Source organism: Vulpes vulpes, chromosome 6 (assembly GCF_048418805.1).
Source record: "Vulpes vulpes isolate BD-2025 chromosome 6, VulVul3, whole genome shotgun sequence".
NCBI classification, from domain to species: domain Eukaryota; kingdom Metazoa; phylum Chordata; class Mammalia; order Carnivora; family Canidae; genus Vulpes; species Vulpes vulpes.
Window position 1 is genome coordinate 132,473,546 of NC_132785.1, and position 25,862 is coordinate 132,499,407.

Consider the following 25,862-nt stretch of genomic DNA (forward strand, 5'->3'; position numbering starts at 1 on the left):
CCATGGCTGTTAGAGCATCTAGTTTAGACTCTCTCACCTTGATAATTTTTAATTTACAACTGAATTGGTTCATTTCTACACTAAGTTATAATGTGGTGTGTTTCAGCTTTCCTGAAATGGAACTAGTAACTTTAAAATTAGTCTCCTGAATTTGAGCTCTGATTTTTTACTTTATCCCACTTAATTAGATCTATGGCAGAGAGTATTACCTCTGGTTTTTCCTCTGTTATGAATATTACCCTGTGCCCCAGGAATTGTATTACTGAGTATTTATCCCAAGCATACAGATGTAGTAATGCAAAGGGCACCTGAACCCCAGTGTTCATAGCAGCAGAGTACACAGTAGGCAAACCGTGGAGGGAGGCATGACATCCACAAGAGAAGAATGGATAAATAGTATGTGGAATATATACAATGGGATATTACTCTGCCATCAGAAATATCAAACACCTACCATTTACAGTGACATTGATGGAACTGGAGGGTATTTTGCTGAGTAAAATAAGTCAATCAGAAGACAATAATCATATCATTTCTGTCTAGTGTGGAATATATGTAACACGTGAAAGGAACATTGGCTAAAGCTAGGAAGACTGGGAATCATTAGAGAGGGAGACAGAACATGAGAAACCATTAACTACAGGAAACAGAATGAGGTATAATGCTGGGAGGTTAGTGGGTGTTTTGGGTCATTGTGTGATGCACATTGAAGAGAGCAAGTGATGTCATCAGTACTGGGTGTTATAAGCACCTGATGGATTATTGAAAATCAGAAAAGAAGTATATAGTATAAGCTCACTAATTCAATGTAACAAAAACAAAATTATTTTATTTAAGAAATCATCGTATCAAGGAAGATGTGGTATATCTATACAATGTAATATTACTCAGCCATTAGAAATGACAAATACCCATCTTTTGCTTCGATGTGGATTGACCTGGAGGACATATGCTGAGTGAAATAAGTCAATCGGAAAAGGACAAACATTATATGGTCTCATTCATTTGGGGAATACAAAAATTAGTGAAAGGGAATAAAGGGAAAGGAGAGAAGATGAGTTAAAATATCATTGAGGGTGACACAACATGAGAGACAACTAACTCTGGAAAGTGAACAAGGGGTAGAGGAAGGGGAGGTGGGCGTAGTGTTGGGGTGACTGGGTGATGGGCACTGAGGGGGCACATGGCGGGATGAACACTAAGTGTAATGCTATATGTAGGCAAATTGAACTCCAATTAAAAATAATAAAAAATAATGATTTAAAATATTATTATATCATAAAATCTAAGATTAACATAAATAATATAGATAAAATATCACAAACTGATTAATCCAGATTTAAGCCCAAAATAGCTTATTTCGTATCTTAGACAAATGAAAATAAATATTTTCCTGAATCTTCACCTATACATCCTGGTTCCATTGCACCCCTGATGTCCTGAACAGGGACTGCTGACCTGAGTGCCCACTGGTGACATGAGAGACCCTACAGCCCATCCATACTTGAGTCCCTGCAAAAAGGTTTCTGTCTGGGCTCACAGTGATATTCCCTAACTGTGTCTGCACAGTAATACAGGGCGGTGTCCTGGGCTCTCAGGCTGTTCATCTGCAGATACAGCGTGTTCTTGGCTTTGTCTCTGGAGATGGTGAATCAGCCCTTCACAGCGTCTGCATAGTATGTGTTACTTCCACTCCTGCTAATGTATGTGACCCACTGTAGTCCCTTCCCAGGAGACTGGCGAAGCCCATATGTGCTGTAGGATTCACTGAAGTTGAATCCAAAGGCCACACAGGAGAGTCTTAGTGACCTCCCAGGTTTCACGCGGTCTCCCCCGGACTCCAACTGCTGTACTTCCACCCTGGACACCTGCAGACAGACGAGATCCTGGTCAGGAAATGGTTGCACATGCCATTTCTCTCACTCATCTCCACTCACATACTCAAGGTGTCTTGTTCCCCGTGAATTACCTATAAAATAGCGTCATGGATACAGTTGCAGTGAAATGGCAGGACACCTGCACCCCAATGTTTATAGAAGCAATGTTCAGAATAGTTAAACTGTGAAAGGAGCCTCGGTATCCATCGACAGATTAATGGATAAAGAAGATGTGGTCTATGTATACAGTGGCATATTACTCAGCCATTAGAAATGACAAACATTGTATGGTCTCATTCATTGGGGTTATATAAAGGATAATGAAAGCGATTAAAGGGGAAAGGAGAAAAGATGAGTGGGAAATATCAGAAAGGGAGACAGAACATGAGAGACTCCTAACTCTGAGAAATGAACTAGGGGTGGTGAAAGGGGAGATGGGGGAGTAGGGGTGACTGGGTGACGGGCACTGAAGGAGGCACTTGATAGGATAAGCACTAGGTGTTATTCTATATGTTGTCAAATTGAACTCCAATAAAAAATAAATTCATAAAAAAAGAATTGGCAAATACCCACCATTTTCTTCAATGTGGATGGACCTGGAGTGTATTATGCTGAGTGAAGTAAGTCAATCAGAGAACAACAAACATTATATGTTGTCATTCATTTGGGGAATATAAAATTAGTGAAAGGGAATAAATGCTAAAGGAGAGAAAATGAGTGGGAAATATCAGAGAGGGAGAGAGAACATGAGAGACTCCTAACTCTGGGAAAAGAACAAGGGGTGCTGGAAGGGGAAGTGGGCGGGGGGTTAGGGTGACGGGGTGACAGACACAGAGGAGGGCAGTTGATGTGATGAGCCCTGGGAGTTATGCTATGTGTTGGCATATTGCAAAAAATATATATATGGCGTCAAGGAAAACCCAGCTGAGCACAGACTCCATAGTGAGTTGTCTGTGTTCTCACCTGATCACTGAATGGGGTTACCTATGGTTCCTGGGGCTGGGGCTCCTCTCCCAGATGCAGGTTCAGATATGGGCTCTTTTAGTCCATGGAAGGAGGCCCTTATATACATGTCCTCTCAGAATATAATCCGCTTGGGATCACTTGTGTCAGACTGTTGTGAACAGAGCAGATGTGACTGCCTTTGTGTGTTCATATTGACTGCTTTGAGAAACTATGTTTTCCTTAGGTAATGTTCTGGATTTCAAACTTTGTGTCCACGTGGTACTTTGTAATGATGTTTGCACATAAATCTTGGTTTTTAGGTGTCATGTGTCCCAATAGAGTGATTTTATCCTACCCCTTAAATTGTAGAGGGTTTCTATATGTGCTTGTGCACATTTCAGTGAGTCAGAATCTTGGCCTGTGCTCCTCTCCACAGGACTTACTGGCCCTCTTGAATCACCTGAATGACAGAGTGGCAGGGTACCTTAGAAATGTGGACCCCTCCTGCATTGAGGATCACACTATTTTACTAAATTTAGAATTTAGCTGAATTGCAGAGGGTTTCAGCTAATGCAGTTGGATTTGTAACTATCAACTCAGTCACTGTGTTCTACTACAGTCAAATCTGTGATTTTCTGTAATGGCTTTGATGAGCTTACCTGATGCAAAATGAGCTGCATTCATGCAGAGTTTGGGATATAATAAACTGGTGTCAGGATGAACATTTTCCATTGTATAGCCTATATTTCTATTTTTCTTATCCCTCCTAAATGAACAGTGTAATGCTGCCTTTCCACTAAGTTTTTGATGAATTCCTTTTATATTCAAAGAGTATATTCCATCTAAGAGAAGAAAAATATCTACCCTTGAACCCTTCTACAGATTGATCAGGTATTTTTGATAACAAATGTGGCAGGAAAATTCAGTTTCAATTCAATTTCAATCTATGCCTCTAATCAAACTTAGTTTTGGTTTTCTCAGATCAGTCCCCATGACCCTATGGGCTATGTACAAGACTTCTCTTCTGTCTACAAATCTAACACTTTCCAACTATGAATGGGTCATATGCATCAGAAAGACTGCCAGCAGAGCCCACCAACCAAAAGGCACCTGTGTCCACTTTACAAAGACATGGAGTCTTGCCTATAATATTCCTGCAATTCTAGTCCATGGGAACACTACCTGCCCTCCTAGAAGCCCCATCTCATTGCTAGGAGGTGCATTGCTCTTTATGTCACTTGTTGAATGACCTTATGTGTATGGAAGACATATGTCTACATGTGCTTCCTGCAACATTATTTAAAAATTGTAAAGTATTCAGTAGGCTTGTACAAACAAAAATGAGTCCATAGGATCCAGAATCAGGGTCCAGGGAAAATAAGTTTAGGACATTCTGAAACAAAACACCAGAGTTCAATGTGGACTGCCAACATATACATCAGAAAGAATTCACCACACCGTCTATAGTATAAGAATATATGGTAGGAGGAGTTAAGATGTCAGATGATTAGGGGGACTCAGGGCTTCTCACATCCAGGGTTATTGATATAATTGAGTTGAGCAGAGATACAGATAATATGTTAATGTTTACAAGGTATATCCTCTTCAACCCTCATGTGGGAAGCAAATAACATCAGGACAATTAGGTAGGAGTTAAAGCACATGCATATTCCAAAGCAAAAATTTAAGAATAACCATCTACTCCAAAGTCATACAAGATTCTGAGGGGCAAGATTGTGGAAGAGTAGGGTCTCCAAGTCACCTGTCCCCACCAAATTACCTAGATCACTTTCAAATCATCTTGAACACCTACAAATTCAGCCTGAGATTTAAAGAGAGAACAGCGGGAATGCAACAGTGAGAAGAGTTTGTGCTTCTACCAACATAGGAAGATGGAAAAAAATAAATAAAACAGCATCCAAAGGGGAGGGGCCCCAGCGAGGAGCCAGGCTAAAAGAAGCCTTAATAATCTACAGTTTTTAAAAAAGAATTTATTTATTTATTCAACACACACACACACAGAAAGAGAGAGATAGAGAGAGAGAGAGAGAGAGGCAGAGACATAGGCAGAGGGAGAGGCAGGCACCATGCAGGGTACCTGATGCCGGACTCAATCCCAGGTCTCCAGGATCACAACCTGGGCTGAAGGCGGTGCTAATCTGCTGCACTCCTCGGCTGCACAATAATCTAGCTTTATCCGACTTTTCGATACACCAATTGTTAGATGATAAAGTCCAGAATTTCCATTTTTTATAGATTATTAAATTTAATTTCCACATAAGTGGTGGTTAGTGAATCCCTGAATACTATCAGCTTTGTTTAATAGAAAAAAACTGCCTGACTTATGCATGAAACATAGGACAATGAATAAAATTTCCAGTTGTAGTTGTTCTTTTAAATTTTTGTTTTTTTCTTTCTTTTTTTGTTTTTTTTTTTTCTAATAATAAATTTATTTTTTATTGGTGTTCAATTTACCAACATACAGAATAACACCATGCTCATCAGGTCAAGTATCCCCCTCAGTGCCCATCACCCATTAACCCCCACTCCCCGCCCTCCTCCCCTTCCATCTCCCCTAGTTCATTTCCCAGAGTTAGGAGTCTTTAAGTTCTGTCTCCCTTTCTGATATTTCCCACACATTTCTTCTCCCTTCCCTTATATTGCTTTCACTATTATTTATATTCTCCAAATGAATGAGAGCATACAATGTTTGTCCTTCTCCGATTGACTTACTTCACTCAGCATAATACCTTCAGGTTCCATCCACGTTGAAGCAAATGGTGGGTATTTGTCATTTCTAATGGCTGAGTAATATTCCATTAAAACATAAACCACATCTTCTTTATCCATTCATCTTTTGAGGGACACCAAGGCTCCTCCCACAGTTTGGCTATTGTGGACATTGCTGCTAGAAACATCGGGGTGCAGGTGTCCCGGTGTTTCATTGCATCTGAATCATTGGGAAAAATCCCCAATAGTGCAATTGCTGGGTCATAGGGCAGGTCTATTTTTAACTCTTTGAGGAACCTCCACACAGTGTTCCAGAGTGGCTGCACCAGTTCACATTCCCACCAACAGTGTAAGGGGTTCCCCTTTCTCCGCATCCTCCCCAACATTTCTGGTTTTCTGCCTTCTTAATTTTCCCCATTCTCACTGGTGTGAGGTGGTATCTCATTGTGGTTTTGATTTGTATTTCCCTGATGGCAAATGATGCAGAGCATTTTCTCATGTGCATGTTGGCCATGTCCATGTCTTCCTCTGTGAGATTTCTCTTCATGTCTTTTGCCCATTTCATGATTGGATCATTTCTTTCTTTGGTGTTGAGTTTAATAAGTTCTTTATTGATGTGGGAAACTAGCCCTTTATCTGATATGTCATTTGCAAATATCTTCTCCCATTTTGTAGGCTTTCTTTTAGTTTTGTTGACTGTATCCTTTGCTGTGCAAAAGCTTCTTATCTTGATGAAGTCCCAAAAGTTCATTTTTGCTTTTGTTTCTTTTACCTTTGTGGACGTATCTTGCAAGAAGTTACTGTGGCCAAGTTCAAAAGGGTGTTGCCTGTGTTCTCCTCTAGGATTTTGATGGAATCTTGTCTCACATTTAGATCTCTCATCCATTTTGAGTTTATCTTTGTGTATGGTGTAAGAGAGTGGTCTAGTTTCATTCTTCTGCATGTGGATGTCCAATTTTCCCAGCACCATCTATTGAAGAGACTGTCTTTCTTCCAGTGGATATTCTTTCCTCCTTTATCGAATATTCATTGACCGTAAAGTTCAGGGTCAACTTCTGGGTTCTCTATTCTGTTCCATTGGTCTATATGTCTGTTTTTGTGCCAGTACCACAGTGTCTTGATGACCACAGCTTTGTAGTACAACCTGAAATCTGGCATTGTGATGCCCCCAGATATGCTTTTCTTTCTTAAAATTCCCCTGGCTATTCGGGTCTTTTATGATTCCACACAAATCTCAAAATAATTTGTTCTAACTCTCTGAAAAAAAAAAGAAAGTCCATGGTATTTTGATAGGGATTGCATTAAAAGAGTAAATTGCCCTGGGTAATATTGACATTTTCACAATATTAATTCTGCCAATCCATGAGCATGGAATATTTTTCCATCTCTTTGTGTCTTCCTCAATTTCTTTCAGAAGTGTTCTATAATTTTTAGGGTATAGATCATTTACCTCTTTGGTTAGGTTTATTCCTAGGTATGTTATGCGTTTTGGGTACAATTGTAAATGGGATTGACTCCTTAATTTCTCTTTCTTCAGTCTCATTGTTAGTGTATAGAAATGCCATTGATTTCTGGGCATTGATTTTGATTCCTGCCACACTACCAAATTGCTGTATGAGTTCTAGCAATCTTGGGGTGGAGGCTTTTGGGTTTTCTATGTAGAGTATCATGTCATCGGCGATGAGGGAGAGTTTGACTTCTTCTTTGTCAATTTGAATGCCTTTAATGTCTTTTTGTTGTCTGATTGCTGAGGCGAGGACTTCCAGTACTATGTTGAATAGCAGTGGTGAGAGTGGACATCCCTGTCTTGTTCCTGATCTTAGGGGAAAGGCTCCCAGTGCTTCCCCATTGAGAATGATATTTGCTGTGGGCTTTTTGTAGATGGCTTTTAAGATGTCGAGGAATGTTCCCTCCATCCCTACACTCTGAAGAGTTTTGATCAGGAATGGCTGCAGTATTTTGTCAAATGCTTTCTCTGCATCTAATGAGAGAATCATATGGTTCTTGGTTTTTCTCTTGCTGATATGATGAATCACATTGATTGTTTTACGAGTGTTGAACCAGCCTTGTGTCTGGAGAATAAATCCTACTTGGTCATGGTGAATAATTTTCTTAATGTAGTGTTGGATCCTATTGGCTAGTATCGTGTTGAGAATTTTTGCTTCCATGCTCATCAGGGATATTGGTCTGTAATTCTCCTTTTTGGTGGGGTCTTTGTCTGGTTTTGGAATTAAGCTGATGCTGGCCTCATAGAACGAATTTGGAAGTACTCCATCTCTTTCTATCTTTCCAAACACCCTTAGTAGAATAGGTATGATTTCTTCTTTAAACGTTTGATAGAATTCCCCTGGGAAGCCATCTGGCCCTGGACTCTTGTGTCTTGGGAGGTTTTTGATGACTGCTTCAGTTTCCTCCCTGGTTATTTGTCTGTTCAGGTTGTCTGTTCTTGTTCCAGTTTTGGTAGTTTGTGGCTTTCCAGGAATGCATCCATTTCTTCTAGATTGCCTAATTTGTTGGTGTAGAGCTGTTCATAATATGTTTTTAAAATCGTTTGTATTTCCTTGGTGTTGGTAGTGATCTCTCCTTTCTCATCCATGATTTTATTAATTTGAGTCTTCTCTCTCTTCTTTGTAATAAGGCTGGCTAGTGGTTTATCTATCGTATTAATTCTTTCAAAGAACCATCTCCTGGTTTTGTTATTTTGTTCCACTGTTCTTCTGGTCTCGATTTCTTTGAGTTCTGCTTGAATATTTATTAACTCTCTTCTTCTGCTGGGTGCAGGATATATTTGCTGTTTTTTCTCTAGCTCCTTTATGTGTAAGGTTAGCTTTTGTATTTGAGTTCTTTCCAGTTTTTGTCTGGATGCTTGTATTGCGATGTATTTTCCCCTTAGCCTGCTTTTGCTGCATCCCAAAGATTTTGAATCGTTGTACCTTCATTCTCACTATTTTCCATGAATCTTTTTAATTCTTCCTTAATTTAATTTCCCGATTGACCCTTTCATCTTTTAGCAAGATGGTCCTTAATTTCCACGTGTTTGAGGTCCTTCCAAATTTCTTGTTGTGATTTAATTTTAATTTCAAGGCATTATGGTCTGAGAATATGAAGGGAACGATCCCAAACTTTTGGTATCGGTTCAGACCCGATTTGTGACACAGTATGTGGTATATTGTGGAGAAAGTTCCATGTGCACTTGAGAAGAATGTGTATTCAGTTGAGTTTGGATGGAAAGTTCTATAGATATCTGTGAAATCCATCTGGTCCAGTGTATCATTTAAAGCTCTTGTTTCTTTAGAGATGTTGTGCTTAGAAGACCTATCGAGTATAGAAAGAGCTAGATTGAAGTCACCAAGTATAAGGGTATTATTATGTAGGTGTTTCTTCAGTTTGGTTATTAATTGGTTTAAATATTTGCAGCTCCCACATTCGGGGCATATATATTGTGGATTGTTAAATCCTCTTGTTGGATAGATCCTTTAAGTATGATATAGTATCTCTCTTCATCTCTCATTAGAGTCTTTGGTGTAAATTTTAGTTTATCTGATATAAGGATGGCTACCCCTGCTTTTTTTTTTTTTGAGGGTCATTTGAATGGTAAATGGTTCTCCAACCTTTTATTTTCAGGTTGTAGGTGTCCTTCTGTCTAAAATGAGCCTCTTGTAGACAGCAAATAGTTGGGTCCTGCTTTTTTATCCAGTCTGACACCCTGTGTCTTTTGATGGAGTCATTAAGCCCGTTCACGTTCAGAGTTACTATTGACAGATATGAGTTTAGTGTCATCATGATATCTATTCAGTCCTTGTTTTTGTGGATTGTTCCACTGAACTTCTTCTTAAAGGGGAATTTTAAGAGTCCCCCTTAAAATTTCTTGCAGAGCTGGTTTGGAGGTCACATATTCTTTCAGTTCCTGCCTGTCTTGGAAGCTCTTTATCTCTCCTTCCATTCTGAATGAGACCCTTGCTGTATAAAGTATTCTTGGTTGCATGTTCTTCTTATTTAGGACCCTGAATATATCCTGCCAGCCCTTTCTGGCCTGCCAGGTCTCTGTGGAGAGGTCTGCTGTTACCCTAATACTCCTCCACATAAAGGTCAGGAATTTCTTGTCTCTTGCTGCTTTAAGGATCTTCTCTTTATCTTTGGAATTTGCAAGCTTCACTATTAGATGTCGAGTTGTTGAAGGGTATTTATTGATTTTAGGGGCGGGGAACTCTCTATTTTCTGGATCTGAATGCCTGTTTCCCTTCCCAGGTTAGGAAATTTTTCATCTATGATTTGTTCAAATACATATTCGGGGCCTCTGGCCCTTTCGGCGCCCTCGGGAACCCCAATTAAATGTAGGTTTTTCTTCCTCAGGCTGTCGTTTATTTCCCTTAATTTATCCTCATGGTCTTTTAATTGTTTCTTTTTTCTCAGTTTCCCTCTTTGTCATTAACTTGTCTTCTATGTCACTTACTCGTTCTTCCATCTCGTTATCCCTCATCATTAGGACTTCTAGTTTGGATTGTATCTCATTCAATTGATTTTTAATTTCTGCCTGGTTGGATCTAAATTCTGCAGTCATGAAGTCTCTTGAGTCCTTTATGCTTTTTTCTAGAGCCACCAGTCGCTGTATAATAGTGCTTCTGAATTGGCTTTCTGACATTGAACTGTAATCCAGATTTTGTAACTCTGTGGGAGAGAGGAATGTTTCTGATTCTTTCTTTTGAGGTGAGGTTTTCCTTCTAGTCATTTTGCTCAGTGCAGAGTGGCCAAAAACAAGTTGTATTGGGAAAAGTAGAAAAAGAGAGGACAGAAAGAGGGAAAGAAAAGAGAGAAAGAAAAAAGAAAATAGGAGGAAAAAGAAAAAAAGAGAAGAAAAAGAGAAAGGAAAAGAAAGAAAGAAAAAAGGGTGGGGGAAGCAAACAGAAATCAAAAAGCAAAGAAACAAAAACAAAAACAAAACAAAACACAGGGATGTATCTTCTGATTCTGTATACTTTAAGTCCCTTGACTTCCCCTGGAACTTGTCCGTCTTTCTAGTCTTCTGGGGGAGGGGCCTGTTGTGCTGATTTTCAGGTGTTAGCCCTTGGGGGAGCTGCTCTGCCCCCTTCCTGGTGCAGGGCTCAGTGGGGGTTATTTACCCCATGAGGCCCCAGGAGGAACAACCTCAGTGGCGGGGCCAGCTCTGGAGCCCTGGATTCAGCTCCCACAGTAACTAGGGAGCTCTCCGTCTGCAGTGCCTGGATGCTCCCCATGAGGCCCCAGGAAGAACAACCGCAGTGGCAGGGCCAGCTCTGCAGCCCTGGATTCAGCCCCCGCAGTAACTACAGAGCTCTCCATCTGCAGGGCCTGGATGCTCTGGGGGCAGGGCCGCTGATCTGCACAGCTCGGGGCAGGAACGTCCTTGTGGTCCTGGGTCCTCCTGGCCTCTGCCTGTCCTGGGGGAAGGCCAGCTCCTTGTACACAGCTCCTGTGTCCCCGGCGGCCTGTGCTCTGGGGTCTGCACTGTTGGATTCTCAGTCCAGCTGGGCATCCCCCTCACAGAGCCACCACCTGAGCCCCTCTGAGCTGCTCTGGGTCCAGCCATGCTGCTGCAGCCCTTTAGGGAGCTCGGCACACTCTCCTGGGCAAGCAGGTGTCTGTTAGTGTTCCAGGGAGCCTGAGGGCATCCCCGCCCTCCTGAGGTCCTGCTCCAACTCCCTGTGAGGCTTTTCCACCCGGGAAGATTGGTGAAGCTTCTGCTTCTCCAGGGCGGAGCTTTCCTGTCCTGGGGACACTCACCCAGGCCTTAGCTCAGCTCCTTGTGGGGCCCCTCCCCCTTGGATGACTTTTGTTTCTTTATTTCTTTTTCCTCCATCTTCCTATCTTGACAGAAGCATGAACTCTTCTCATTGTAGCATTCCAGCTGTTCTCTCTTTGTTTTATTTTTTTTTAAAGATTTTATTTATTTATTCATGATAGTCAGAGAGAGAGAGAGAAAGAGAGGCAGACACACAGGCAGAGGGAGAAGCAGGCTCCATGCACCGGGAGCCTGACGTGGGATTCGATCCCGAGTGTCCAGGATCGCGCCCTGGGCCAAAGGCAGGCACCAAACCGCTGCGCCACCCAGGGATCCCTGTTCTCTCTTTAAATCTCAGGCCAAATTCATAGGTTTTCAGGATGATTTGAAGGTTATCTAGGTAATTTGGTGGGGAAAGGTGATTTGGGGATCCTACTCTTCCGCCATCTTCTCTACAAAACCTCTAAATTTTTATTTGAGTTGCAGTAGACACTCCTGTGTGTGTGCACGTGTGTGGTAATTAAGTTTTATTCAATTTTACACATGTGTATATTTGTGTAATCAGCACCACAACTAAGCCATAGAACTGTTTCATAGAAAGTATCCCTCATGCAATCCTTTTATAGTCAGTCACCACAATACCACTCACTTCCATAACTGTTGGAAACCACTAATCTTTATAACATTTTCATGTCAAAAATGTTATAATATTGGAATCATACACAATGTACCTTAGGGATTGCCTTTTTTCACTCAGCATAATTCCCTCTAGGTTCATCCAACTTGTTGTGTGTATCGATAATTTCTTTCTTTTCATAGCTGAGTTGTATCCCATGGTGTAGATGTGAACTGTTGGTTTAACCATTCATTGGGTGAAGGATATCTGGGTGATTCTGAGTTTTAGCTGTTACAAATAAACCTGCTATGAACATTCAAAAAATGAATTGCAGTAGAGGTCACATCCAGTGTAACACCCGTTCATGTATCCAACATGCTGATTGAACCCTTCCATACATCACCCACTGTTCATCAGGACAAGTGAACTCCCTAAGCCCCATGTGACAGGTCACCCATCCCCCACTCTCCTCCCACCTGGTAACTATCAGTTTTATCTCTGTATTGAAGGGACTATTTCCTGATCTATGCATCAATCTCTTTGCTCATTTGTTCTGTCTCTTATATTGAAACTATGACTGAAAGTATACAGTATTTTCTTTTTCTCACTGGCATGTCAGTTACCATTATGCATACTACCTCCATCGTCATACTTGTAAATTGTTAGAAATTCTACTGCATTGATTAGTAAAATCCCTATGTATCTAACTCTATCTATCTATCTATCTCACATGTTCTTTATCCATTCATCAGTTCACAGATACTGGGATTGTTTCCATAGTTTGGTTAATGTAGATAATGCTGCTGTAAACATAGAGGTGCATGTATCCCTTTGAATCAGCACTTTTGTAATCTTAGCATAAATACCCAGTAGAGCAGTTGCTGGATCACAGGGTAGGTCTACATTTACTTATTTGAGACGCCATCATACAGTTTCTCTGAGCGGCTGTACCCCTGCCCATCCACATCTCCTGACCAGAGAATTCTGCAGGGCCCCAGTTCTAGTGGAGGTGGTTTCATGGCTCATTTAAGGAGCTGAGCAGAGCACACCCAGTTAAAACTCATCACATTCTTCCCAAGGACCACACACTGCTCCCTTCAGGCAGGGAGAGCATGTGTAGATGCCAGACCTGAAGGAATGAGGCACCAAAACAGTACAGCACAGTGCACGCAGCACACACCAGAGACACTCTCTGAAGATCCAGACCCAGGATCTATGTGACCTTTTCTTCATAAAACTGTTATAGTTGTAGAAGGATCTATAACTGGCATTTGTACACACAGAGGAAGATAAAGACTTAGAGAAAATTCCAAGATTAGGGAATTCAATTCCAGTTTGCTGCCTGGAGCCAGCTCAATTTCCCTTTCTCATGTCAGCCCCTTTGACCCTGCCAAATGAGACAAGACTTCTTTTCTGCCTCTAGATCCAGCAGTTTCCATCCTTGAATGGGTCATTTGCATCATGGAGACTTCCAGCAGCCCAACCCACCCAAAATGGAGTTACATAGACTGTAGGGAGACACATAACTCATGACAATTATATTCCTGCATTTCTTGTCCTTGGGGAGGTTGCCTGAACTCCTGCCTGAAGCCCATGTCACATGGTGATAAGTGCTTTCTCTCTTTGTCAGTAATCAGTGAGGTGATTTTCATGAACACAAAACTCAACCTTTACTACTGCAAAAATAATAACAATTGTATGACATACACCCAGACAGATGGCCTCACATGGGGCCAAATGGCAGGAGGCATTCCCAGTCCTGGTGTATAAGGGCCCTGATCCCATAATGAGGCTGCACCTCCTGACCTAAGTGGTCCACTGAGGCCCCACCTCCTCCTCCCATCACATGGACATTAGGTTCCAACATGTGGCTGTTAGAGGACTCACACAGTGAGCTGATATCAGCACCTGAAGGATCCCTGAGTTATTCCCTGCAAGTGGAAGGTCCTCCACCACTTTTGTTCTCTCAGTTTTCATAATTGTATAGTGGAATTTGTCACCACACCATATTTTTGAGTATTACCTGCTATCTCCTTGATCTCCAATCCTCCCTCTTCTCCTCCTGCCCCACCCATGGGAAATCCAGCAAGCGCCCTTGAGTTCTGTCCCCAGATACTGGAGGGAAACGGACTCCATATAATCCCCTCCTGGATCAGGACCTCATAATCACCACTTTCCCTCAACACACACCCTAAGCAAGTGTGTTTCCCTGGCTCCATCCAAACATATCTGACTTGCTGAGAGGCCGGCCTGCTTTTAACAGAAACAATGATGAAGCTGAAAATGTTTTCATACTCTGTGTGTGTGTGTGTTTGTGTGTGTGTGTGTGTGTGTTGATGCTCAGACTCCACATCCACAGAACATCCTGGTGTGAATCCTGCTTCCTTCCCAGGCTGTCACTGACATGGATGCTGTGTGGGTGGATCAAGATATTGACCCCATTAGGGGTCTGTCTTCTTTTGCTTTAGATATTTGATGCATTTGCAGCCTCATGCCCAACATGGAGTTTATGCTGCTTCTACCAAATTTCTCCTTGAACTGGGTGGTCGTGTGATGCACAATGATTGCAGGTGCGGATCGGGGAAATGCTTAGTTAATGTACATGGAAATATTTGCAATTAACTGGTATTTAGGGAAAATAGTAAGCAACTGTAAGAATCTCTGTCTTGGCAATACCACAGAAGTGATGTTGTGTTCTTGACAATGTATCATATCAGGGGATACATGATATATTTTTTCTCTCAGGATATTCTTGATCAAGGTAATGTGTGTTGAGTATTTCCACTGTAGATTTACTAGTATTCCCTTTGTAACTAATAACTATATTTGGAGAGATGCTCTGAGATTACATAAATATTCTGGTTCACCCAATTATTTTATTATTTTATTTTATTTTACTTATACATATATATATTTTGTTAGTTATGATTCTTTTTTCAAAATAATAAATTTATTTTTTATTGGTGTTCAATTTGCCAACCTACAGAATAACACCCAGTGCTCATTCCATCAAGTGCCCCCTCAGTGCCTGTCACCCATTCACCCCTAATCATCACCCTCCTCCCCTTCCACCATGCCTTGTTCGTTTCCTGGAGCTAGGAGCCTCTCATGTTCTGTCTCCATCTCTGATATTTCCCACTCATTTTCTCTCCTTTCTCCTTTATTCCAATTAAGTATTTTTTATATTCCCCAAATGAATGAGACCATATAATGTCTGTCCTTCTCCAATTGACTTATTTCACTTAGCATAATACCCTCCAGTTCCATCCACATCGAAGCAAATGGTGGGTATTTGTCGCTTTTTAAAAATTTTCTTTTAAAGCTTATTTATTTATTAATGATAGAGAGAGGCAGAGACACAGGAGGAAACAGAAGCAGGCTCCATGCGAGGAGCCCGACGTGGGACTCATCCCGGGAATCCAGGATTGTGCCCTGGGCCAAAGATAGGTGCCAAACTGCTGAGCCACCCAGGGATCCCCATATTTGCCGTTTCTAATGGCTGAGTAATATTCCCTTGTATACATATACCATATCTTCCTTATCTATTCATCTTTTGGTGGACACCGAAGCTCCTTCCACATTTTGGCTGTGATATTGCCAAGAAATGCAAAACCTTAATCTAATCATCCAAAAGGGTCACATAAACCCAAAGTGAGAGGCATTCTTCAGAACAACTGACCAGTACTCATCAAATGTTTCAAGGCCATGAAGGAAAAAGAAAGACTTAAATAGCTGCCATAGGTTAGCATAAACAAAGAAAACAGCAACTAAATGCAATTTGGGATCGTAGTTTGGATTCTGGGGCAGGAAAAGAAAAGCTATTTGGAAAACTGGTGAAATTTCAATAAGGGCTATAGATTACTCAAAATTAGAGTACCAGTGCAAATCATACAACTGTATAAAACATTTTATTATAGCTGGCAAATTAATACAGTGTCACCATTCTGCTAAATTATACAAGTATTCACTGTCCTAGCTTTTTTATTCCAAATAAGTAGAGCATGTATTACTCCTTCTTATGAAACCAGTTGCATAAGCCTATGTTTTCTAGAATCGTTACATTTACGTATCCCCCAAATTATCTTTTCTATTATACTATCTCATCAAATTCACATATTTATTGATTGCCACAATGTGCAGTGTACTCAAGATATAAATTAATATATCTTATATATATCTTATATACAATGTATAAGTATAACGTATATATCATATACATACATATATATATATATATATCTTATATTACAATGTTTCTACCTGCATAAACAAATCTAGAAAAACAGTTTATGTAATTTATGTTTTACATGTCTACTATAACCTATTATCATGTAAATTAAAATTACTGTGAAATCTAATGTGAAATGGTGCAGCCACTCTGGAAAACTGTGTGCAGGTTCCTCAAAGAGTTAAAAATAGACATGCCCTACCACCTGGCAATTGGACTGTTGGGGATTTACCCCAAAGATGCAGATGCAATGAAATGTCGGGAAGCCTGCACCCCGATGTTTATAGCAGCAAGGTCCACAATAGCCAAAATGTGGAAAGAACCTCGGTGTCCATCAAAAGAAATGGATAAAGGAGATGTGGTTTATGTATGCAATGGGATATTACTCAGCTATTAGATATGACAAATACCCACCATTTGCTTCCACGTGGATGAAACTGGAGGTTATCATGCTGAGTGAAATGAGTCAATAGGAGAAGCACAAACATTATATGTTCTCATTCATTTGGGGAATATAAATAAGTGTGAAAGTGAATAGAAGGGAAGGGAGAAGAAATGGGTAGGAAATATCAGAAAGGGAGTCAGAACATAAAGACTCCTAACACGGGGAAATGAACTAGGCGTGGTGGAAGGGGAGGAGGGCGGGGGGTGGGGGTGAATGGATGACGGGCACTGAGGGGGGCACTTGACAGGATGAGCACTGGGTGTCATTCTGTATGTTGTCAAATTGAACACTAATTAAAAATAAATTTATTATTAAAGAAATAAAATAAAATTACTGTGAAATCTATTGATAGAAAAAGAATCACTGTGTTTTGTACATGGCATAATAGCTGTTTTCATATAAAAAACGGATGTGTCTAAATCAGAGACTGAATAGGTATGCAAATATCATCTGCGTAGATAACTCCCTGGGGAAAACAGCTCCTTGGAGAGGAATCCCAGACCCTGACAGGAAACCTGCCCAGAACCTCCATCTACACCTGCTCCTGGGCCTTCAAGACAAAAGTGGTGAGGACTGTGCACCCCCTGGTGGTCCTGATCTCCTTAACAGAGAGGTTTGTGTCTGGGCTCACACTAAGGTCGACTCACTGTGTCCTTCGCACAGTAATACACGGCTGTGTCCTCGGCTTTCAGGCTGTTCATCTGCAGATACAGCGTGTTCTTGGCGTTGTCTCTGGAGATGGTGAATCGGCCCTTCACAGCGTCTGCGTAGTATGTGCTACTTCCACTACTGCTAATAGCTGCGACCCACTGCAGCCCCTTCCCTGGAGCCTGGCGGACCCAGCTCATGGCATAGCTACCGAAGGTGAATCCAGAGGCTACACAGGAGAGTCTCAGGGATCCCCCAGGCTTCACCAGGTCTCCTCCAGACTCCACCAGCTGCACCTCACCCTGGACACCTGCAGACACAAGACATTCTGGTTAGGAAACTGTCCCACATCCCCTGTTTCTCTCACTCACCTACACTCACAGACTCAAGGTCTCTTATTCTTCATGAATTACCTTTTAAAATAGTGACAAGGAAAACCCAGCCAAGGAAAGATTCCATGTTTAGTCGTCTGTTTTCCACCCTGATCCCTAAACAGGGTCACTTGGGGTCCTGGGGCTGGGACTCCTCTCCCAGCAGCAGGGTCGGGATGGGCTGATTTAATCAGTGAAGTGAGGGCCCTATTTGCATGTCCTTTCAATATATAATCAGCTCCAGACCTAGATTTGATTCTTTACAAGTTATTAACAAGGATTTCTTTACAACCGTAGGCCACTGTGTGTAAGTCTTCTGACATTATGAAGTGTTCACATTTATGAAAAAATGCCTTTGCATTTTTTTTGACTTTTTAAAAATCTCTCATCAATGTAAGTTCTTTTAGTGGACAGTATTTTACCTCTTTCAGAATACTTAATCCTACCTATTACATTGTTAACACCGGTGCCAATGTAATAAGTTTTTATTAATTACCTTTTACGTACTTTATTGTTACAGATGCTTGTGTGGCTCAGCAGTTGAGGTCTGCCTTCTGCGCTGGGAGTGATCCTAGAGTCCAGAGATCCAGTCCCACATTGGGCTCCCTGCATGGAGCCTGCTTCTCTCTCTTCCTGTGTCTCTGCCTCTCTCTGTTTGTGTGTTTTCATGAATAATTCAATAAAATCTTTAAAATATAAATAACTAGTTGTTACTGTGTGGAAACCTAGATTTACTTTGTTTGTTGATTTTGTATCCTATCAATTCCCTGAAGTTGTTCATTAACTTAGGGTTTGGTTTTGAAGCTTGGCAGGTTTGACCATGCAACAGATTGTGTCATATGGATATAAGTAAATTTCTCTGTATCTATTGATTTCGATATCTTTTATTCTTTGTTTCATAAACTACCTGGTTTGGAATTCCAGTCATTACCACAGTACGGGCTTCCTTCCCTTCTTCTTGGTTATTTGTCTGGACTAATTACTCTGTAGACTTATGAGAGACGTAAGTGAAGATGTATTTCATGTTGCATGTGCATGAGCTCCCTGAAACACCACACACAGACAATGAACAAACTAGGCAGTCCTTCTTCTTCTTACCCAACAAAATGTTGATTTGTAGAGATATAAGGCCAGGATACTGTATTTGGGTCAGCGAATTGGTGAGGAACTGACAAGGCTTGGTTTCACAGACTTCCGGGCCCTACAGACATTTCTGGTGCTGAGGATGGTTCACTCCTCCTGGTTCAGAGAAGGGAATTTTCCCATGGGAGATTTATTTCCTTACATCAGGATGAAAGAAGGGTTCATCCTCTCCGTCCACTGGATGATTCTCGTGTGATTTTATTCACAATAATCCAGGGATCCAGCTGACATATGGGGTGGCACAGTTTATTCTCCTTTAGAATAATATGTTGAATACTGAGGGTGGGAATGACCCCTGTGTGGGTCCTGACTTGACAGAAGGGCTTCGGGTTTTCACTTTTAAAAAGATTTTATTTATTTATGCATAAGAGACACAGAGAGAGATATAGAGGTAGATAGAGAGAGAGAGAGGCAGAGACACAGGCAGAGGGAGAAGCAAGATCCATGCAAGGAGTCTGATGTGGGACTCGATCCCTGGTCTCCAGGATCAGGCCCTGGGCTGAAGGCAGCGCTAAACCACTGAGCCACCAGGGCTGCCCAGGTTTTCACTTTTGAATGCAGTGTTGGTTGTGGGTTTTTCATAAAACGTAACTACTTCCATCAGATAGGAGGCAATCTCTTCTGCCTCGACTGTTAAGATGTTTTGAAGATAAAAGCATGTTTGATTTTTTTCAAGCGGTTTTTGGTATCATAGGAAAGAATCATTTACATCCAATCCTTGACTCTATTAATACAGGGACCCATTTATGATCTGGGTGTGTTGAAGCATCCTTGCACCCCAGGGATGATTCCCTCTAGGTCATCCTGTGCCATTTGTCCATGGGCTGTTGGATTCAAGATGCCAGGATTTTTGCATTTATGTGCATCTGAGATATTGTCCATGAGACACTTCCTGTGGGGTCCTTGCCATGGGTTGGCTGTCAGACTCATCCTGGTCTCCTTAAATCAATTTGGTGTCATTCCATTCTAAATACGATTTGGAAAGATTGAAACATTTTGGCCTTATTTCTTAAAATATTTGAATATTTGTAGATTAAGCTATCTGATTTTGCCCTTTTCATTACATTACTCTTTTTAAATTTTCATTGTCTTTTTTAAGGCAGAATTTTTAAAAAGATTTTATTTATTCATGAGACACACACACACACACACACACACACACACACAGAGGCAGAGACACAGGCAGAGGGAGAAGCAGGTTCCATGATGAGAGCTCAATGTGGGACTGGATCCTGAGTCTCCAGGATCAGGCTCTGGGCCATAGGTGGTGCTAAACCACTGAGCGACCTGTCCTGCCCCAGGCAGGATTTTTAGATAATGGTTTCAGGCTTCCTATTTGTTCTGTTTTGTTCATTTTTTATTTCTTCATGAAACACTTTTATTTTCTTGATAATACTAGTAATTTTGTAATTTGCCTTGGTTATCCATTATTTGCACTGTTAAAATCTTAGAATTTTTTTCATGGTCCTTTCTATTTTTTGGTGTCAGTTATTTCTTCTCTTTGAAATCAGATTATATTTATTAAGGCTTAACTCTTTTCCAAGAGTGTATATGAGTTAAATTTCATTTTTATTTTCCATATACTTATTTAATCTCCCTGATAATTTTTATTTGTCTATACAAGTAGACAAATAATTTCTGTTCTAATGATTTTAACGTTGATTAAATCAATCAAAATATCAATTGTTTTATTACATAATAGAAAAACTACACATTCATATGGAAAACGAAATCACATGAGAGTGACCACACAAGTTTAAGAAATTAGAACAATAGTCAGACATCACACATCCCTCTACAGAAATGTATTTTAGTTGCACATTAAGCATTTCATTGTGTGACTCCCTAACGTCAGACACGTAGATGGTGGACCATATTACAGAGCCCAGAGGTTAACGTGTGCATATACAGTCAGAAATCCTTCAACTACAGGATATCTAAGAATACACAGTGGGGAATGATAGTCTCTATAGCAAATGGTGTTGGACAGCCTCATGCAAATAATGACACTTGGTCCTTACCAAACATCACACAGATTCTAGGACACAGAAAATCTCAAAAGTGATTAAGAATTAAGCGGAAGTCTCAACCCTAGAACTTAAACATGTAAACTAAGGGGAAAACATCATGATATTTGCTTGGCTGTGATTTATTTATTTTTTAAAGATTTACTTATTCATGAGAGACACACAGAGAGGCAGAGACACAGACAGGAGAGAAGCAGGCTACATGCAGTGAGGCCCACGGGAGACTTGATCCCAGAATCCAGAATCATGCCCTGAGCCAAAGACAGTCGCTCAACTGCTGAGCCACCCAGGCGTTTCATGATTTATTTGATATAACATTAAAATCACAGTCAAAAAAAAAAAAACAAACCAAAGACTGATGAGTGAGGGTACCTCAGGCACAAAGTGTGCAGGACAAATATTATTGGAGCAAAAAGGTAGCCTATGAAATGGGAGACAGTGTGTTCAACTATATACTGAGACGGATTTAGTCTCCCAAATACAGAAGGGACTCTTAACCTCAATAGAAAGTCTGACAAAACACAATAATAACAAACACACACCTCTCTTTAAACAGTTGCTCAAGGACGGGTCGCCTGGTTGACTCACATGGTTAAGCATCATGGTTGTGAGTCACGTCGTGATCTCAGGATCCTGGAATTGAGCCCCAAGTCAGGCTCTGGTCATGGGGAATCTGCTTGAGATTTTATTTCTCTCTCTCTGACTCCTCTCCTTCCTTTTCTCTCTAAATAAATATATAAAATATGATTTTTTAATCTGGACAAGTTTTTCTATATTTATTTCTCTATAGAAAACAAACAGTAGTGGGAAACTGTGCGGACAGTTGATCAAAACTGTGACCTCACTCTGTTCCCAAACACTTGACCTCATTTCCAGCTGAGTGAGAGGAAGGTCTAGACCTCAGGTTGTGAGGAGAAACTGTAGCAGGAGACAGATGGACTCATTGGAGGTGTCTTATCTTAGTCCTGCTCACCTGCAGGAGAGAGCCAGAGCCAGAGATGCTGGAGGGGACAGTTTGTATCACAACACACGTCAGACTCTCAGGAACCCCCATCAGAGGACAAGAGGTGTTGCAGTGTGTGGACACTCCATACCTGAGGACATTGTGCACAGGAGGGTAGCCTGCAGCCTGATGCAGAGGAGCTCATCATCTGGGTTTGGGGAAGAGAAAGCCCAACCAAACAATTGTGACCCTGGTCTGGCTGTACAAATGTTCAGGCTGCACGGCCTGTCATGTCGTAGACTGCTGAGCTTCATGGAGCAGCATGTCCTTGAGGTTCCCCTGGGATCCTGGGTGTGCATCAATAGTGTGGCTTCTTACTGCAGAATCCTGTCCCATTGATGAATGTTTTCTACTGACATTATTCTTTAAATCACACAGGCTTTTGAGGGGGTTTCAAGGCTTCTAACAGAAATGAAGACACTATAATTCATCACATGCCATTTTTACAAGAACATTGGGTTTCTTTATTCTGGAGCAATCACTGAGGAGTGGGATTTCCAGGTCCCCTGGTAGGTTATCCATCTTTAATTTCAGGAGGAACAGAAAAATGATTTTCCAGGGCTTCTGTTTCATTTTTTATTTCTACTTGCAGGGTTGAGACCCACGTGTCCTGCATGCTTCTCAGGATGTTCTGGTCAGTGCTTCTTTCATACCTGAGCCCTAGTGATGAGTGCATAGGGCACTTTTATGTGGTTGACATGAATTACTCTGAAAGATCCTGGTGGGATGTGTCCTCTCCTGTGCTTACTTCATGTATCTGTACCCTCCTGTATAACATGTCCACACAAGGCTCTGCCTGTTTTATACATGAATTCTGTTGTTTTTTTCCACTGAGTTTTGAGGGTTCTTATGATATTCAGGTGAAAGTTCTTTGTTGGTTATGAAATTTGTGCAAGTTTTCTCTTGGTCCATATCTTGTATTTTATTACCTTGATAAATACATGGGTAGAAAAATGTAGCTGATTTTCACTAAGTGTATTCTTAATATTTGGTGTTATGCATGATGAATTTTACCTATAACATTCTGATTTCATGATTAATGATTGCTTATGAATAGTTTCTCCATTGCCAATATATTGAAAAGTCTTGTTTTCTTTTTCCTGGTCTCCTCAGTGTTGACTTGCCCCCAACTGGTCTCTACTATATCAGTGTTATTTTTTTATATGAATATAGAATTTGGCAATTGATTTTCATGTTGCTCTTTTTGTAAGGTGTACAAATTTTTTTTCTCATATTCAGACGTGAAATTGTGATTTAATGTAAGATGCTCTGTTGTATCTGATCAATCTGGTTGTTCAACAGGTTCACCTAGTTGATTTTTCACAAAGTGTATTCTTAATATTTGGTATTATGCATATTGATATTTTATCTATAACATTCCTATTTCATGATTAATGATTGCCCATGAATAGTTTCTCTGTTGACAATATATTGAAAAGTCTTGTGGTTTTTTTTCCTTGTCTCCTCAGTGTTGACCTGTTCCATAATTGGTCTGTAGTAACTCAGTGTTTACTCAGTTTATATAAATATAGATTCTGGGAATTGATTTTCATGGTGTTGTTTTCATAAACTATAGCAATTCTGTTCCCATGCTCAAACGTGAACTTGTGATTTCATGGCAGATGCTCTGCTGTATCTCATCAGCTGGTTGTTCATCACATTGAATAGATGTGATTCTGGTGTGAAACATTATCATTTATCTTTCCAGGTGTTGGACTTTCTATACATCTTGCTGCTGTTCAGAGACAGGTTGTGGTACTCAGCCTTTTCCCTTCAGACTTTGGCATTGACTCCAGGGCCTGACCCTGGAGGCTGATGGACCCATATGACACCTTCAGTGACATGCGCAGTGAGAACCCAGAGAAGGGGCAGGTGAGTGTAAGGGTCTGCCTGGGTTTCCCCAGCCCAGATCCAGACTCCTGCAGGGGAAACTGGGACAGATCTCCTGTGGAGAAGGACAACACAGGATGGGGACAGGACTTGCCTTCGAATAAAAAATAATTTAAAAAAAAATAATTCTGGTCCTGCATGGAATGAACCTGGTATGATGGTGCTCAAGAGGCAAACTGGGGAAATTTCCAGGATCTGTGGTCCCCCTGCATCCTACAAACAAAAAGCGGCATGATGTGATGGATGGTTAAGAAGGACAGGATTCTATAGATGGGTAAAGGTTATGTCTGAGTGCAGGCATTGTGATTTTTGTTTCCATAAACTGAACCATGTGTGGTCCTGTGCCTCTATCCTGAGGCCAGCAGGCAGAAAGTAAGAGACCGTGAGACCCTTGCTCAGAGGACCATCCCTGGTCCACACCACAGGAATACCTTATATTGATGATTAGTGACTCATTCATGTGTCTGAGATAAACCAGCTTAGACACAGGCAGGGTAAAGACTGGGTTCAGTTGTGAACTGAGGGCAGGACAGCTTGATGGCTCTCCTGTGAGGGCTCCCTGAAGAGGGGGGTGCAAACATTCAACTTCAGGCCAGAGGTAGGAGGCCATGTTCATAACAGCTCTCTGATACACCCAGGAAGAGAGTCACAAAACCCCCAAAACAGGCCTCAACAAGGTAGGGTGTGAGAATCTCCAGAGGAAACAAAACCAATAGCAAATGATATCAATCTATTATCAACTGCATTGTGATTTTCAGATTCATCCAAGCCCATCTCAGGTCCAGGGGCTGCATATTGCCAGAGGAACTGTGTGCTCCATCCCTTGCTCCATCCTCTCACGTTATGTTCTGAGTGTGTGTGTTTCGGGACAGCTGCTATGTGTATAAATATTAGTGAAATCAGCAAAGCCAACTACTGCCATGCTTCTGGGCATTTGGAGCTGCTCCCCTGCCTTGCTGACCATGAGTGGACTAACCTTCCCTGAAACAGCTTTACCGCCATGTAAGTTCATATGTAGATTATGGAATAGGATGCTAGGGCTGTTAGATATTGACATGACCAAGTCATGTTACCTGGTTGTTGCATATCCCATGACGAAAATGTTTGCATTTAAATAAAATGATAAAGAGTAAATAAGTCATGTAAGTCCCTTGAGGTGTTCCATTGAGGAAATCTAAAGGGAATCTGATCTCATGTCCAGAGGGAGACTCACAGATGCAGGTGGGTTTGAAGGGAGGACACAGGACAACAAATGTTCACCAGTGACAAGGCGCACACGTCACAGCCATCAGTACAACACAACCCTGTAAGCTAATGGTGAGACACATATCCCACAGGGTCATCACATCCTCATCTTCTGGAAATGTTATAAAAGAACATCCTTAAACTGAAGTTCCAAAGTGTCTGAGCATCTCTGCCTCTCTTGTATCATTATTCTCCTTCTGTGTGTCCACTGTGTTTTTTTGACAGATACCTATGGTTTGCAACAGGTTAGTCCTAATGCCAGGTGAGAAATGCACCCTTCACTGGATGAGGGAGGCTAACGGATACTTTTCGAAACAAATACAGCAGGGCAATGCCACAGCATCAATGTATCCCTCATATCTCTCTGTGTGCCATAAAAATCTCAAGATTATATGTTCATACTCTGTGAAAAATGTCCAGGATGTTTTGATAAGTATTTCTTTAATATGTAGAAGTTTCTGGGCAGCATAGAGATTTTCACAATAGTTATTTTTGTTTTTGTTTTAAATATTTATTTTTTTATTCAGGAGAGTCACACAGATGGAGGTAGAGACATAGGCAGAGAGAGAAGCAGGCTCCCTTCCAAAAGCCTGATTCAGGACACCATCCCAGGGCCCAGGATCACACCCTGAGCCAATTGCAGGCACTCAAACTCTGAGCAACAGAGGTGCCCTAACAAGATTCATTGTTCTCATCCAAAAGCATGGAAGGTTTTCCATCTCTTTGTGTCTTCTTCAATACCTTTCCTAGGTAGCCAAATAGGTAGAAACATTTTGGCCAAAAAAAAAAAAGTCCTACAGCTGTTGGGCAAAACAATATTTGCAGACAAGCTATATTATAAAGTCTTTATCATCAAGATAGCCTGGTACTGGCAAAAACAACACATAGATCAATGGAATAGAGCAGAGAATGCAGAAATGGACCCTCATCTCTATG

At 41.1% G+C, this 25,862-nt stretch overlaps 2 gene segments (V, D, J or C); both read right to left on the reverse strand.

Moving 5' to 3' along the window:
• Positions 1-25,862, reverse strand: part of LOC140599256 (immunoglobulin heavy variable 3-74-like) — a 571,793-nt gene that overhangs the window by 349,669 nt on the left and 196,262 nt on the right.
• Positions 1,653-17,816, reverse strand: LOC140599454 (immunoglobulin heavy variable 3-23-like). The segment is given in 3 exon segments: positions 1,653-1,868; positions 17,247-17,557; positions 17,661-17,816. Coding segments are annotated over 3 exon segments (573 nt in total).